General features: G+C 37.7%; 1 protein-coding gene across 6 annotated transcripts in view; it reads right to left on the bottom strand.

Moving 5' to 3' along the window:
• Positions 1 to 533: 533 nt before the first annotated feature.
• Positions 534 to 16,278, bottom strand: part of Graf (GTPase regulator associated with FAK) — a 55,562-nt gene continuing 39,817 nt past the window's right edge. For 4 of the 6 annotated variants that reach the window (XM_017618722.1, XM_017618725.1, XM_017618723.1 and 1 more), the window contains exons 2-11: positions 12,240 to 12,455; positions 12,102 to 12,173; positions 9,615 to 9,666; positions 7,880 to 8,193; positions 7,465 to 7,795; positions 7,276 to 7,381; positions 7,149 to 7,209; positions 5,708 to 6,978; positions 1,265 to 1,344; positions 534 to 1,190 (exon numbers count right to left, since the gene is read on the bottom strand). In XM_017618722.1, coding sequence (XP_017474211.1) covers positions 1,090 to 1,190; positions 1,265 to 1,344; positions 5,708 to 6,978; positions 7,149 to 7,209; positions 7,276 to 7,381; positions 7,465 to 7,795; positions 7,880 to 8,193; positions 9,615 to 9,666; positions 12,102 to 12,173; positions 12,240 to 12,455 — 2,604 coding nt within the window. In that variant the 3' untranslated portion in view covers positions 534 to 1,089. Of the gene's footprint in view, positions 1,191 to 1,264; positions 1,345 to 5,707; positions 7,040 to 7,148; positions 7,210 to 7,275; positions 7,382 to 7,464; positions 7,796 to 7,879; positions 8,194 to 9,614; positions 9,667 to 12,101; positions 12,174 to 12,239; positions 12,456 to 16,278 lie in introns of all 6 variants that reach the window. The other 2 variants (XM_017618721.1, XM_017618726.1) reach the window with 2 other exon arrangements.

Below are 16,278 nucleotides of genomic sequence, written 5' to 3'. Positions count from 1 at the left end.
AATTAGCTTAGGTGAAGTTGTGTTTTTAAGTTTCTCATTTCGTTTCAATAGATATTTTATACATACAAACATACTCACAGATGAGTAATTATTAGATACTACAACTATAATTTTACATATATTTCTTATGCACATTTTTTGTTATCATTCACTTTTGCTCGTTTTTAAGCAACTTCTTTCGCTGCTAAGGTTTTTAGTTTTTATTTTTGCATTTTTTTCTTTCGATAATTACATATTTGCATACAAATTTAGTGTTTGTTTTTTTTAATTTGTTTTAAACATGTTCATGTATTAAAAAATAGAAAAAAAATATTTATATGTATTGTATATTGTAATATATGTATATTTATATGTATAACATATGGTATTTATGTATGTTTTAAAGTATGCTGGCTAAATGTGGTTGTATATAAGTTTTATATATATATATATATATCAATACATACACATACGTACATAAATATGTACATACATATGTGCATGCACATGTATAAATGTGTAAGTGGTTGTGTTTGGTTGGTAAGTCTGTTATTGTGGGCTGGTTTTGCAATCGGTTGCGGGACTGTGCGCTTGAAAATGTTCGCTACTTTTGAATAAGCGCTAATTTCATATTTCCTACGAAGTTATGTCCTACGAAAAATTTTAATTTCGTGCGCTATGGACTTTTGCACAGTACAGTAAAAATGTGTATAATTTTATATATTTATCATTTCATCAGTTGCTGCACATTTTTCGGTATCTTCTATTCAGTGAACTTGCTTGTGCATTCCGGTGTCTTGCTGATTTCGCTGTTTTAGTGCGGTTCTACTATTTTATTTGCCATTTCTGCTCCCCTTCACTCTGTAAATCCCTACTTAACTAATTAACTACAAGCACTTTATGTACTTTTGCTTACATCACACCAATTTTCAAATGCTTTGCCGCTTTAAATTACATTTACATGTAACTATTTCGGCATTTGCCTTTAGTTTACACACATACATATACAAATTATTGTAGGTATACATACACATATATAATTTATATCAAACATTCATATATGTACATAAGTATCTTTATCTAACCAGTTTCATAACCAGTTAGCTAGTTCTAATGGTATGGTTTTAAGTGTTCAACATAGTTCTGTGGTATAAGTCCAGTTTTACCGTTAAGCGTGCCCTGCAGCCAACCCGGTTCGTGTGAGTAGCGTACTGTGGGAGAGAAGAGAGAACAATTTGTTACTGATTTCGATTTCAAAGGTGTTTTTTTTTTAATTTATATTTACCATTAGTGATGATCTGATTTGGCTCAAACGACAGCTCACCCTCGCTTTCGCCCATACACGCGTACAGTGTGCGCACACGTCTGAAAGAAAAGAAGACACGTTTTCGAGCAAATTTAATAATTGTAGTTGGGGTGAAAATTGGAGAATCAATAATTTTCTTCAAGGTTGGTTTGAAAAATTTACATAGCAAACGTTGCGTAATTCCAGACAAAATTTATATAATTCTTAGGTATTTTGCATCGGTAGAATTTTACGTTAATCGCATAAAAACTTTGCGTGATAAGGCCTGTAGTAAAATTGCATAAGGAATAATTTTCTGAAACAGTATAATCCTCTTCCAGCCACTGAAATGCACTTATTTTGTAAGGTCTCAAAAAGAGGAGTCAAGACGACATTTTTTAAAGGAAATGCTGCATTAAAATTTTATACAGGAATATTGCTCTGAAAATTTCACTCTATATGGCCGAACAATGTTTTTCGCTCAGATATTATTAGGCTTTTATCCTGAATTGGCATTATATCGCCTCTGACAAAATCTCGAAATTTGTTGCAGTGTGAAATGGACGTCACGTTTGTCGGCCTGGTCTCTATTTCCGCTCCTATCACCGCCAGTTCAAATCAGCTTCTTTCTAGAAATAAGGTCCTCAAGTCATCCGCTGGAAACAATTGGGATGCGAACAAAGAAACGTTCGAAATTAACTTGCAACGCGATTGTTCGGTGGTATAATGAAGTGCAAGTTGTAAGTCGTTCGCGTTGATTTTTAATAACATAACAAACGCTTTTATTTTCCATTTGGCATGCAGATGTGCTCGAAATGTAAGCGAAAAAATTATTAAAAATCAATGCGAACTCTTAGCGACTTGCTACTTGCACGTTATTACACTAAAATTTAGTAATCTATAAAACTGCATACCCAAATTTTTTATAAAAACTAAAAACAAAAAAATACTTTTGGTAAAAACTTTTTATAACATTTCAAATTATTACTTTTTATTTTTATTTTTTTTGTTTTGGGAGAACCCTACAATAGTTTTTAACTAGTTTTTATTATGAAACTTTTATTAGCTGGAACAGGAGAGTCGGGCTTCTTCAAAATTGGCGCATTTTCTGCACCTTGCACTAAAAAATTTAATACACACAAATTCGAAAATTGGGCTCAACTAGTCTCTTGCGAATTTTATTAGGTTTCACTAACAAAAAAAAAATAATCAAACTGGTTGAGAAATGAAGGCTCCAGTGAATTATGAACATTAAATTCCATTTATGGACCACTGTGCAGCGGCGTCTAGCAACCTCACTTAGCTAACATACAAATTAGGTGAAGAGATGTTTGTCTTGCGGAGTTTCTTTACATGCGCAGCCTAATTGATAGGCAAATCTGGATAGATGCTGCTCGTATGTACCGAAGCGACTCCGGCTTTACCAAACTAGTGACTCTTTTTTGTCAAATGTAATTTTATTCTCATAGGAAACACCTTTTAATTGTTGCTTGTTTTTGAAACAATTACAGGCCATTCTAGCCTTAGAACCTTTTTTAATGCGTGTCGCGGAGAAGAAGTTTCTATTCTTCTTCTTTGGTTGGCGTAACAAGCAACGGAAGCAGTCACATAAATACTTGTCCTGACCTAAGGTTACACAGAGTAATGAACAAAACGTCTGTTGCCTTATGGGAAAAAGAACTGTGAGCCAGAAAGCCATTAAAACTGGCCAAAAATTCAAAACTTTTTTGTATTCGGTTAAAACTGGTCACTCGGGGGTTTTTGCGGTCACTGGTTAAGATTCTGGAGCCACTGTACTGTAATTGTAATCTTAACATTTTTAGGATTACAATTAAAGTATTCGTAATCATGTATTTCATACACCCCTATTCTGCAACACTTTCGTATTCGGATTTTGCTACGAATCGTAGAAATAGCATTCTGAAACCCAAGTCGTATTTTCGAACTTTCAAAATTCGTAACAATGGCATGCCTAAAAACGAACGAGTAAGAAATTGACAGCATTTTTGCGTAATTTTGTACGAAAATAATTCTTTGATGGAAGCGAGATAAAATATGTAAATTGATGTGTGTTTGCAGGAAATATTAGTGATATTCTTTTGAAAAGATAAATTTGCCTTTTGCATATACATACGTGTATTTTTATCGAGAAACTTGGATCCGGTTTAGTTATTTGTACAATGATTTTCGGTTGTTGTGTCCAAAGGCATAACCCGAATCTAAAAACTTTAACATACACGTATAATCAAAGGATTAAACTTTCATTTAAAAGAAATTTTTTAAATTTCAGAGCACTAGTTTATTAATCAATTCGGTTTGCACTATGCACTTTTTTGTAAATTTCGATGTGGGTTCTGCACAAAAATACTGTGAGTGGCGTTGACGGAGTTATGTATATACCCAAGAAATGCTGTATACCTTTGACAGGCGGAAGCCTCTCTTCTCCGGCAACACCGAAAGAAGAATTCTTCTTAGTAAGGATTACAAACCCTATAGAATCCAACGTTTTATTCAAAATATGTAAAATAGAACAATTTTACTATATATAAGCACCGTCTTCAAAAACAACTGATAGCTGGCAATGCTGCACATGTTTCCGCAAGGGTTGCCACATGTGGATTTTTCGTTTTTCTTAACGTAGCTAAGAATTACGAATTACGAAAATTCGGGTTCTAGAATAAGGGAGATAATTTCGATTACAGTAATCTAAGTCCTTAAGTTCTTAAGATTACAATTATTATACTCGTAATGGTAAAATTTATGATTAGGATAAAAGTAATCGTAATCGGATATAGTTTAAGGATTACAATTAAGAAATCGTAATTGTAAAGTGTCTAGCTCTGATTTGAACCAGTAGAACTTTTTTCGTCATTATTCAATTTCTAATTTTTGAATATTTTTTTATCTTTATGGGTGCATAACACTTCTTTATAAATTATTCTAAAAATTATTTTTCAACAACTTCTAGTTATCTATAAATCAAAAATATAATGATTTGAATCAAATTCAATACTTGAGTTTTGGTCACTCTTGACTAAACTGTGGCCCAGGGTGCATTGTCTTTGCTCGAGGTTTGAGAGCAATAAGGTGTAGTCATTCTTGTGATTATGCAGTTATGTACAGTTTCACGACTTACTCAATCCAGGCTCAAACGTTCCCTCGTGAGCAACACATGTGCGAAATGAGTTAACCAACATGACGATCAGGGCGGAATAAGGACTACGACTTGCGAAAGGTACATCTGTCCACTACCTAAACTGTTAGATGTCTTCGGTAACTGCAAGTGTGACATCAACGCATTGCAGGAAACGTGGTATACAAGGCAAGGGTACACAAAATATTCAGCCAACGCAAGCTATTATTAATTCGTCAGCAAATGAGACCAGGGAGCAATTCTATGAGCACCTGCAAGAGGCGTGCGAGCGTGAAGCCAGACTGGAGAACCTAATTACTGATTGCCATGGATCGCAGGAAATGAGACTATATACACAGCCGAAAGTGATCCTTATGGCCAAATACTTAGTAAACTCCTCGTAACCTCGTAAACTTGCTTAATGGATGGTATGGAACCCCGGCTTATTAACGAAATTTACATAGTTAAGAGGCATTTACGCGTTTAGATGAATATCCTGAGTCATTCCACATAAGTCGTTTCCACATAATATATTTTGTTTTAAAGACGCATTTTTTTGTTGTTGTTTAAATTTCTAGTGGAAATTCGGCATTATATGTAGGAATAGTTGGGTAAGAGACTAAAATCCCTTGCAGTACGGAAAGAAAAAAGATATAAGCTTTGAGAGATAGATTTTAATTTATAATCCCTACTCTTTTCCATTTTATTTTAACAAAAAATTCTCACAAAACGACATTTGTTACTCGGAGCCGGCGTAAAACTGTACTAAAGTTCTAAGCTAAGCTCCAACTGGATTCAAGTTATTGCAGTAGACTTTATTCATATAGACATATAACAACTAATAAAACTGGCATCAGATTTGGACTAAATCAAAAAAATTTCACAAATCAACAGTTTCTTACATGATAAAAATATTTATAAGGTACAATGTTTCTATCATGGTTTCTTCTTTGGCCTTGGAAAAACTTTCCAAATAAAAGGTTTTGAGTAGTGTTTTTTTAAGAACCTTACTTAGCCCCTTCAAGAAAACTTTTAACGATTTCGGCTTAATGGAGTCCTAGTAAATGTAAGTTTAGTTATAATCAAAAAAAAATCACTCCACTTACGCTGTGCCCGCATTCAGTTCGCGTTGTACNTTATCATGGTTTCTTCTTTGGCTTTGGAAAAACTTTCCAAATAAAAGGTTTTGAGTAGTGTTTTTTTTAAGAACCTTACTTAGCCCCTTCAAGAAAACTTTTAACGATTTCGGCTTAATGGAGTCCTAGTAAATGTAAGTTTAGTTATAACCAAAAAAAAATCACTCCACTTACGCTGTGCCCGCGTTCAGTTCGCGTTGTACCTCCTTGTTGCGATGCACCTTAGCCGGCACATACTCTCCATCTTTCGGCGAACTGCCACCGCCGCCAATCATAGAGGGTGCCGCCGTTGCCGTCACCACATCGTCGCAGGTGGAGCCCAAAAGCGTCGACAGCGAAGACGCTTGAGAGGAATGTGGCACATAGTCCAGTGAATTACCACCGCCAAGCATGCGACTGCCACTATTGCCGCCACCACCCATGCTCCCGCCGCCGACCCCACAGCCAATGCCATTCGCCGACGATAAGGAATCACAGACACTCTCATTGGAACTAGAGGTGGATGCCGCCGCTGCCACAGGTGAATAGTGTTTTGCCTGCGCATACGACATATGACCGCGGGAGAGTTGCGACTGCCCGCCACCACCGCCGCCGCCCGCTAAAGCCGCAGAGCCGTACAACGCTTCGGTGCGCATGGATATCGTTGGTGGGGAGACGTTGTTCATATTTAGCCGTGTAGTGCTGCCCGCTGAGGCGGTGGAATAAATACCGCCACTGCCGCCGATACTCGTAGACGCCGGCGTGGCTGTAGCCATTAGGTAATCTTGTCGCAGTTGCGTCGCATTCGCGGGCGTGGCATGATGTGCTGTCAGACCGGAGCCATTCGTGCCGCCGCCAAGTATGCCATACACAGCATCAGCAGCGCTGCTGCTAACGCCGCCGCCGCCACGAAGGCTGCGCACACTGATATCACTCTGCGACATGGAATGTAAATTTTTGACGCTACCCATATTGACGCTCATGCCAAGGCTTTTCGGGCCGCTGCCACCGCCGCTACCGTTGGTGGTATGCCCACTTACAAGGCCGCCATTTGTACGGCTTACCGGGTTGCCACCACCCCCGCCGCCACCACCACCTCCTCCGCCTCCTCCGCTGCCATGCGAATAGATTAGGCCATTTGGAATGTTTTGTAAACTCGATGACATCGGTGGATCTGTGAAGTTGGACTTGGTCACAAGCCGATAGACTTGCTGTTGAGGCGAATACATGGACGTGCGTCCGCCATTACCCACTCCACCGCCAGCTGAGGGCGATTTACCGGCTTGACTAGCACGTGGCACGCGCGTCGGCGGACTAGTGGGATTGGGTGCACTTAGCAGTGGCGCACTCGGGTCGCTCTTGAAGATGCGATCGTAGTTTTCGATTAAAATATTTATAACAATGTTGTTGAACTTGATGTCCAATATGGCAGCAACGGTCTCCTCCTGGGGGCGTAACAGTGTCGGACCGAAAACGACGCCCAGATTGAAGACCGACATTTTGTTCTTTTCAAACCTGCGCGATACTCTGCAAAGAGACGGCGGAATGAAATGATAATTGGAAATCGCAAGAGAAAAAAAGGCACACGACTTACTCTGTCAAATGCCTAATGACCAGATCGAGCATCTCGAAGTTNGCCGAAAACGACGCCCAGATTGAAGACCGACATTTTGTTCTTTTCAAACCTGCGCGATACTCTGCAAAGAGACGGAGGAATGAAATGATAATTGGAAATCGCAAGAGAAAAAAGGCATACGACTTACTCTGTCAAATGCCTAATGACCAGATCGAGCATCTCGAAGTTCGCCTGTGGCAGCTTGTGTACCAATTTATGCACTTCATGCACGCGCTGATTAAGGCTTTCTTGCTCTGCAAGGGAATAGGGGGTAGTATTGAAAATACTAGCATTTTGCAAAGTATTGATAAGATTTAATAAGCCGCAAAGTACTCACTTGCCGCCTCGATGAAGCCGCTGTGGTAGCGATATGTCATCAGTGGCTCGGTTAGATTGCGCAAATACGTTTTCAACGCACTCGCTATGGTGTTGCTCTCCATGAGATCCCTATACTGTTCGTCGCTAAAAACACTCTCCGCTTTCTTGTGATCCATGCCCAGCGTCAAGAGTTTGGAAATTTTCGTACCAACGCCGCTCTTGCGGTAGATACCCTCATCCTCGAGGCCACGCTTCTCCAGCACATCGATACATCTGCGCACGAAAGCGAAGCCCATGTCATCCAGCTGATATTCCTCGCCAGCCTTCACTTTGCCTGGGGCAAAGTAAGTCTGCAATTAGTAAGAAAGAGAAAACGATTTTAAAATTAGTATACGTTTTCAATAAAACCAGTAATCTTCCTTCTTTCTACTCACTGATTCAGTGCCGTCCATTGCTTTCACCCACGCCTGTCGATCGTCCTCGCTGAGCGCTTGAAATGTGTACACAACACCCGGTTTCTCTTTGAATGTCAAATCGAAGCAGAAACGTTTCTCGAATTCCGAGTTGCGTGGATGACACGAGTATAGCGTTAGTTTCTCCTCTTCACGTCCCTCAGGCCGTGTTGAACTGTGATTCATCTGATTGAATTGCAACATTGTGAATTCCTTCTTTTGTTTCTTGTATGTGCAGTAGTATTTCGTCCATGTTGCCTTGAATGGTTCTAGAAGAGAGATTTTCAAAAGGGAACCTATTTTATATATTAATCAGGGGGATCACAACATCGATTGAATGAATTAAAAAACGAAACAAAAGGGGTGGGTACAGGGAAAAAGAGGAGAATAAAATAAGTTATGCGAGAAAAAAATTAATTTTAAATTCGGAGCTTTTGGGGCAAGTGAAGGAACATTAGGGAATCTAGATTCACGGGGTTCATGCATAATGTTGATTCAACTTAAATAAGATTGCGAGTGAATTAGATAGACAGATATAATTGAAGATGTGCACTGCAATCTTAGGTCTACCGCATAACTCTTCACAAGAGCTTGTCAAGCCCTAAAGGTTTTATAAGGCCGTAGCCTCTGGTCACAGGTCCTTCCAATTTATTAATCCCCTTGTGGTTATTCCTAGAATTTTTAAATGGACTTTTGGCCTGCAATGATCCGAGAGTATTCTTGTTATATGTCCCAAAGACAGGGAGATTCGTAAGCTCCTTAAACCTCTCTTGAACTTACAGCTTCTTATAAGCTCTTCGACTGCATGAGCTACCTGATGTGAATTCTCCTAATTAGCTCTTCTGAGCAGTCGCTTTGCAGCTGTTGTTCTGTGATATATATTAGGAATTTTTCTACAGTTCTGAGTACTACGTTTAAGGTCATTCCTTCGAAGACAAATCCTTTAAGAAAACTGTGGTTTTTAGTATAAGAACCGTTTTAAAACAATCGATCCAGTACGGGTATGTAATACCCTGTTAGAGAAGTCAGTATACTTGTTCTTAATTTTAGTGGTTAGGACAAGACTGGGCCCCAATTAATGAAATTCTGTCTTAGTCTTGCAGATAACCAAGCATTTTCCAGATAAATAATAAATAAAATCAATTAACGGTATAGGCCTTCAGAACAGTTTCGATGAGTAAGCAACAAAAAGGAGCATCTTCACACTTATATATCGCCAAGTTTTTGCAAATACGCCTAATCGCCAAGAATAATAGTTATTTCATGGTGGAGTTTTAAAAGAGTCATCCAAATTCTCGGAATAATTATAAGTCTTTTGATAATGATTATGTGAGAGAAAAATTTTTATAACTATTATTTTAAGACCTATATAATAAAAGTCTTTTTATAATAATTGTCAGCGAGATAAATATTTCTAAGTCTTTAAAGACTTTTATTTTGAGACTTTTATTATAAAAATCTTTTCATAATAATTATCAGGGAGAAAAAATGGTTTAAGTTTAAAGGACGGGGCTTGTTCAGGGCCGTTTCGGGTCCACTTTTTCATGCCGGTTTCCGTAAAACGAAACTGAACCGCAGAAATGAAAAAAGGAACAAATTATAAACTCACGAAATCAACGTGCGCTTTTGGCGATTCACGAAAACAAGTTATGGCATAAATGCATAGAAAAGGGTAATAGTAGACATTGATCATAGAATATTAAACATCAAAACTTACTTTTTTCCATCAAAAACAAATAGCCGCGTTTTGTAAATTTCTCCTCCGGTTTCTGTAAATAAAAAGAACACAGGAATAAGTTATTGTTATTATAGGGAGCTGTGAAGGTAAAAATAGTTCAGTTAAACAAACAATTTGCATAGATAAGAAGTTCCTAGAAAAGTATGTAAATTTCGCACCCTAAATCAAAAACCGTCAAAAAATCCTAAATGTTCAGGAGAGGCAAAAACCTGTTGATGCTGCGCAAGCAACCCAAACAGTTTTAATAGTATTTTTCCAGTTAAAGAATATGGTGATAAAGAAGAAATCGTGGCGGATGTTACCTTTGGGGCCTGTGAACTGTTTAATGTGGAGAAAAAATAAATTTCAAGTTGTGAGTATTTTTAAGTTAGGGTGCGATTTGTAAGTTGTGATAATTCACTATTTGCTTTGGAAGACCAATTGGTTATCATGGAAACTTAGACGTGAAAAGTTCGAGACTGACTCAACCAGTCAACCAGACTCACTCATTTCGGACTTTTTGGATGTCATAAATTCTGAGTTGAAGAAAAGTAACAAAGTTCACGTGCATGTAAAAACTATTGCCGAACAGAAATATTAGGAATATTTGTTTTTAAGACACATATTTCAGACTCTAATGCTTGAAATACAATACCGGCGAACGGCAAACTTCGCCGAATTGGGCGATGCTGTCGTTCACCGTTCGCCCAACTATTTCGCCTACTTAAACAGAATTAGAGCGGTAGCGAAAACAGCTGATCCCATTTGGTCGCCTTTATAATTTGGGTGACCATATTTAGAAAAAACTAAACCATATTTAGAAATGAGGAAATGATAACAAATATAAATGTAAAACAAAGAAAGATTATTATAAATAATTTGTTTCAAGCCAGATTTAACGAATCCACAACTATATTTTTCAAACAACAAAAAAAAAATCGTGTTTAGGTTGTTTTCTTTTTAAACTTTGAAAGCACAAAACAAATACGGCCACCTTTGGCACGCACAGCTGTCATCGCCCAGCAGAGCGATAGAAATAAATCTATCGCCATGAAACGCCGCCAAGCGAACTTCGCATTTCGCTTTGGCTGTGTTCAATTTCATATGCTTGCGGGTGTTCTAATTTTGACAGCGCGAATTTCGCTGTGGTGAGTTCGCCGTTCGCCGGCATTGTATTTCAGCTATAATATCTCTTCTAGCTTGGCCTTGTATTGGAGTGACCTTTTAAGAAGGGGAAATGCTCTTCTCTGAGTCCTTTTTGAGCTCATAATGAGGATTTTAACTCAGAATTCTGAGACTTTTCTGACTCTAAAATGAGTCTAAATGTTTACAGGGTACTACATAGCAAATGGACTAGCTAGGTAGGTACCAGTAAATATTTTTGAGAACTTTGTATCTATTTATTGTATAACCCAATGGCTAAAATATGTAGAATACCATATTCGAAATGACCTAAATTTGCCTTCGAGTAGCGGCGAAGACGACCCCATGCAATGCGAAATTTCCGACTGGTCAGACAAGGGCGCGCTTCAAATACTCAAGACTTGAATATTGGGTAATGCAAGCCCTGATCTCAAGAAAGAACCATAATTAATAGTCTAACCGACTGAGCTCTGGTCACCAGACAGCGAATCATCCGTGAAAGTAAAGTCCGGAAAATGATTTTGTGTCGATTTTGCCTTATGATCTGGAGCGGGTAGTGGCCTTGTTGAACCTCATAACGAGTTCGGACGAGCATACACCCTATCGTTCTGTTTATTGAAAAATCTCTCCAAAGTGAACGTTTTTCTCTTTAGTAAACATGATTTATTTGTAACCGCTTCTCACGTACTGACGAAGCACGGCTTTCGATTTTGACCTACGTTTTTGTTTCAACGCTTCTGAAAGTCAGTGCCGGGTGTGTGTCATATACATATGCTCTGAGAGCCATGTATTATGATGTTCTTCTAATATTAATTCCCCGGGACTTTATTTTCTGCCTGCGCAGCAGTTTTCGATTCACTAGAACACAGTCTATTAGCGGCACACGGAGGTAAAAGAGGAATTTCTGTTAGCATTGTGTGCAAAAAATGGCGGTGGATGTAAACAAGGGATATCTTGGCGCACATTTTATGCCCGTAACCAGCTGTATTAAGAACGCGCTCCAAAGTATTTTGGGCACAACAACTTAAAAAGCTTGAAGATGTGCCAATATTAGATGTTGGAATCTCCCAAAAGCGTGGGCATCCTAAACGATGTCGATCTATGGCTGGATGCACATCCTTGCTAAAGCTTCCTATGGACGGACGTGAATGAAAGCGCGGGAGAAGTACATTCAAAGAATCTTTGGTAATAACTATTTAAGAGTATATGATACAACTTTTGACATTTCTGTACGTATGGCTAGCTTGGAATGAAAATAATTATCTTATCAATGCTACCATTATTTATTTAGGCTGTTGTCATAAAAAATTATAATTTTGCAATATTTTTCATATTAATTCTCACCGTTCTCTTTTCCATATATTTTGTCTTCAATTCGGTGACTTTCTCTCGAGTACCCTCGAAATTCTCACGTGTCTGCAAGTAGCGAATTTATAAACAAATTTTAAAGAAATAACAAATTTTATTAAAAATCCGACTCACCTTTTGCACCTTGTGCCGCAAATCTTGCAGGTAATCGCGATTATCCTCGGCCTGCTCGTGCGCCGTATGATAGAACACCAACCAACCGGAGATGAAGCCAAGCAGAATTTCAACAAATTCAAATTTAATGCGCTCCTGCACTTCCTGTATGCGTAGCACGTAACTCAAGGACTCCTGTACATATTCACGTTCGTGCATACCCAGACTGGCGTCCGCCTGCAAACAACAAACGAAAACAGAAAAAAACGTATGAAATAAATGCAAGTTAATTAGAAGAGTTGAAATTAATTAGAGAACTCTTTTCTCATTGCCACTAAAATAATAATTATGTGCGCAGGCGGAATTAAAAAAAAAAATATATGTACTTTTTTCTTTCTACGATTCCACGAAAGTTTCGAGGAAGTTCGGTTGAATGTTGAAAAAATATGAAAGACCACTCCCCCGTACCACCTTCCTAAAACCTAGGAGTTTATTAGCTTTGAACATTCAGCAAACTTATTTATTTATTTATATTTTGATAGAAACGCCCCACCCACAACAGCACAGCATAAAAGTGTTTTTATTTTAATAAGAGAGTTGTAAAGAGTTGTGCATCCATTACGCGTAACAGAAAATAAGCACATACTTGCATTGATGCATATTTAGACATGCCATGGACAGACAGCCCACCAGGATATTTTGAGCGTAAAGTTAATTAAAAAAAAAATAAAAATGAAAAATAAACTACGAAAGTACCAAGAAAATCTAAAATATTAAAAAATTAGTTTTACACATTTGAAAGGATTCCACATTAATAATAGTCAGTTTCGCTAAAGCAATTTAAATAAGTGAAAAATTATTTTTTTTATTTGAGTTTAACATGTAAACTGACAGAAAAATATTAAATTTTTCACTTAAATTGCTTTCGTGAAACTGACATTAAAGGCGGATTTCATCGTTTTAGTTCAGAACATTTCTTCCATAGAATAAAGGGTTCAGAACTACATAGAACGATGAATCCGCCTTAAGTAACAGAAAATAATGACAACAATTTTTGACATATGTACATATTTTTATAAAATATATATATTTTTTTAAATTAATTAAATTACTCAAAATAAACTTTTTGGTGATATGTTTATCGGAAAGCAAACTTTCACAATATTTAAAGAATAAATTTCGAAAAAATATGGACCAATGACACCGCTGGCGCCAAATCGACCGATCGGCTGTTACTTCGAAGTAATTTTTTATCCCAAAGGTCGTTTCGAATTTGACCACCAAGAATTGGAGATTCGATTTGGAAGTGTCACCGGGTCGGCCACTAATGGACGCAACTAACGAACACAAAATTTCACAAGAAATTCTTGATAATTTGCGCTGATGGAATGAACTATATAGAACAGGTTCAGACAGAGGCCGCCGAAAATACATACTCGCTATAGATACCAACATCGATATGTTCGATTTGAAGAAACCTTTATAGGAAATTTTTTTCAAAGCCATGCTAAAAAAACTGAGTTTGTCTGGTGGAAGAAAGCACAAATGAAGTTTATGCGGGCCAGGGAATCGAAATTGAAAATAAACAGCGAAAAAGTGGGATGCAAAACCGGGGCGAAGTGGTCTAAGACATAAGAATGTGGCAGAGGAAAATTCGTGATTAATTCCATAAATATTTTGAACTGAAGCAAATATTTTTACACTAAGTAATAGCGTGGGTTGGCGATTGGCACGTGCTAACAAACAAACAGGTAGTCTGACATATTTATACATATATGTTTTTGACTATACATGTGCATAAATACGGTCATACAAGTTAGCTGCTCGTAGATTTATTAGATAATATAAAGGCGAAGCCAGCAAGCAGAAACATATACATAAATGAGTCCTATAAGTCGCTGAGTAGGCAAGGCGTAAGTCAATCAAAGCGCCGGAAGAAGTGCTATAACAAATACTCAATAAGTTGGGCAAAAGAAAGGAGCATGGAGACGCATAAAAATTGATCTTTTGACCTTTGACATTGGCATTGAAAAGGTCGCTTTTGCCACACTGTGGACGCACCCCAATCACATTTTGGTTGAGCACACACGCCAAGCCAATAATTAATTTCATTTTCCTTACTGGCGAAAAGACTATACACAAGTGCCCGCGCGGTAGTGGGGTACAAAGGGAAAACTATGACGATATAAAATGACGTTAAGTGCACTGTAGCATATGGCACATGGTAGCCATGGCGCATAGCTTGGGGCACAATTGCCTTTGTTGGTGTTGTCGTTGCTGGACAACCAGACTACATAGTGCAGCAACGCAATGAAAATCTATTCATTCAATTTGTATGGTGTGCGAACGTCAGCAACTGTTGCTTTTACCAGTTGCAGCTGCTGCTTTGCTATGAAATGCGATTATGTACGAAATTTATGGCATCATCGACTATTGGCTGCTGGCAAGTGGCTATTGGCTAGTAGGAAATGGCTTGTTCATATACATACAGTGACGAGCAAAACTGTAACATGGTGTAACACTTTTAATTTCAGCCACCGCTATCTTTCCAACTTCTAAAGACTTTCATACTTTTGTTGTATATTCTTATTGGTACACCCCTACTCCCTCTCTCATAAAGATTTGAAGTCAATCCAACAACAATAATAAAACCAGCAGGCAAAAATGTAAATTAAGGCCAATGTTACAGTTTTGCACTCACTCTCAGTTTTGTATTTTAAAGTTATCTTTTACTTAGTTGGAAGTCAGATGACTTTTTTCTGTATTGTAATTTATTCAAGAAGAGATTACCAGTAAATAATATGGTTAATCAGGAAACATAAATGTAAATAATATATCTACTGCGGAAACGCGGGACCGTAGGAAAAGTGGCAAAAAATTATGGAGCTCGCCACGTGAAAATATTAAGATTGAGAAAAAATATAGCCTAAAAGGTTATTAAAGACAAAGGAAGTCTGCCAAAAAATATTACGGTCCGATAGCTTGTGAACTTAGTAGCAAGTAGCGCTGCAGCCACTATTACAGAAGCGCTTATTGAATTGAATGCAAATCATTAGACAGCGAGGGGAAAAATTGTCAAATTGAACGCAAAGTCATAATAAAAGAAGAAAAAGCCATTTTGATCAAAATACATGTGCGAGAGTGGTAGCATTTTGCCGGATCGCACGACAACCGGACCGTTGCCTTTTGGGATATGTTAGCCCTTACAGAATGCAATAACAAAACAAATTTTTAAGATTTAATTGAAGGTTAGTTGGTCTGACAAGACTAAATTAATCGCTTTCAACCAGGTGGCCAGGCATGGTATTGGATCAAAGACTCAAATTAAGCCTTAGCGAATCATGTAAGGCAAACCGCGAACCACAGTGATCGGTCAATAATAGTTTGGGGTTGTATTTCAAAAATATTGTTGGTCCCTTAGTACGCATTATGCGTAAAGAACAGTATCTGTTCATATTTCAACAAAACTTGCAAGATGTAGTCGAAAAATGAGAGTTTCTGCTGAAAAATCACCCAAAACATACTGCATATGTTCGCAACGACTGGATGCAAAAGCAAAAATTCGCTATTTTGAAATGACCTCCACAATCCGCGGATATGAATCTCGTCGAAAATTTGCGAAATCAACTAAAAGCGCAGCTTACTAAGTATGCAAGTCCGTCCAATGGAGTACATGAGTTATGAAAGCAAACCAAGGATATATGGGAGGCTATACCTCCAGAATTTTTACAGAGATACAAATAACAATGCCAAATAGCATCCAGGAACTAAAAAAAGCAAAAGTATATTGAACATTGTGTTAACAATTCTTTTTTTGTGTGAAAGTTGTCAAAAAGTTATTAAAAATATATAAGTGCAAAACTGTAACATATGCCTTAATTTACATTTTTGTCTGCTGGTTTTATTATTGTTTTTGGATTGACTTCAAATCTTTATGAGAGACGGAGTAGGGGTGTACCAATAAGAATATACAACAAAAGTATGAAAGTCGTTAGAAGTTGTAAAGATAGCGGTGGCTGAAATTAAAAGGGTTACACCATGTTACAGTTTTGCTCGTCAC

This window comes from Rhagoletis zephyria, unplaced genomic scaffold (assembly GCF_001687245.7).
Source record: "Rhagoletis zephyria isolate East Lansing unplaced genomic scaffold, Rhagoletis_zephyria_1.1 Rzeph_scaffold_01694, whole genome shotgun sequence".
Lineage (NCBI taxonomy): Eukaryota > Metazoa > Arthropoda > Insecta > Diptera > Tephritidae > Rhagoletis > Rhagoletis zephyria.
This window is presented reverse-complemented; position numbering and strand designations above follow the sequence as displayed.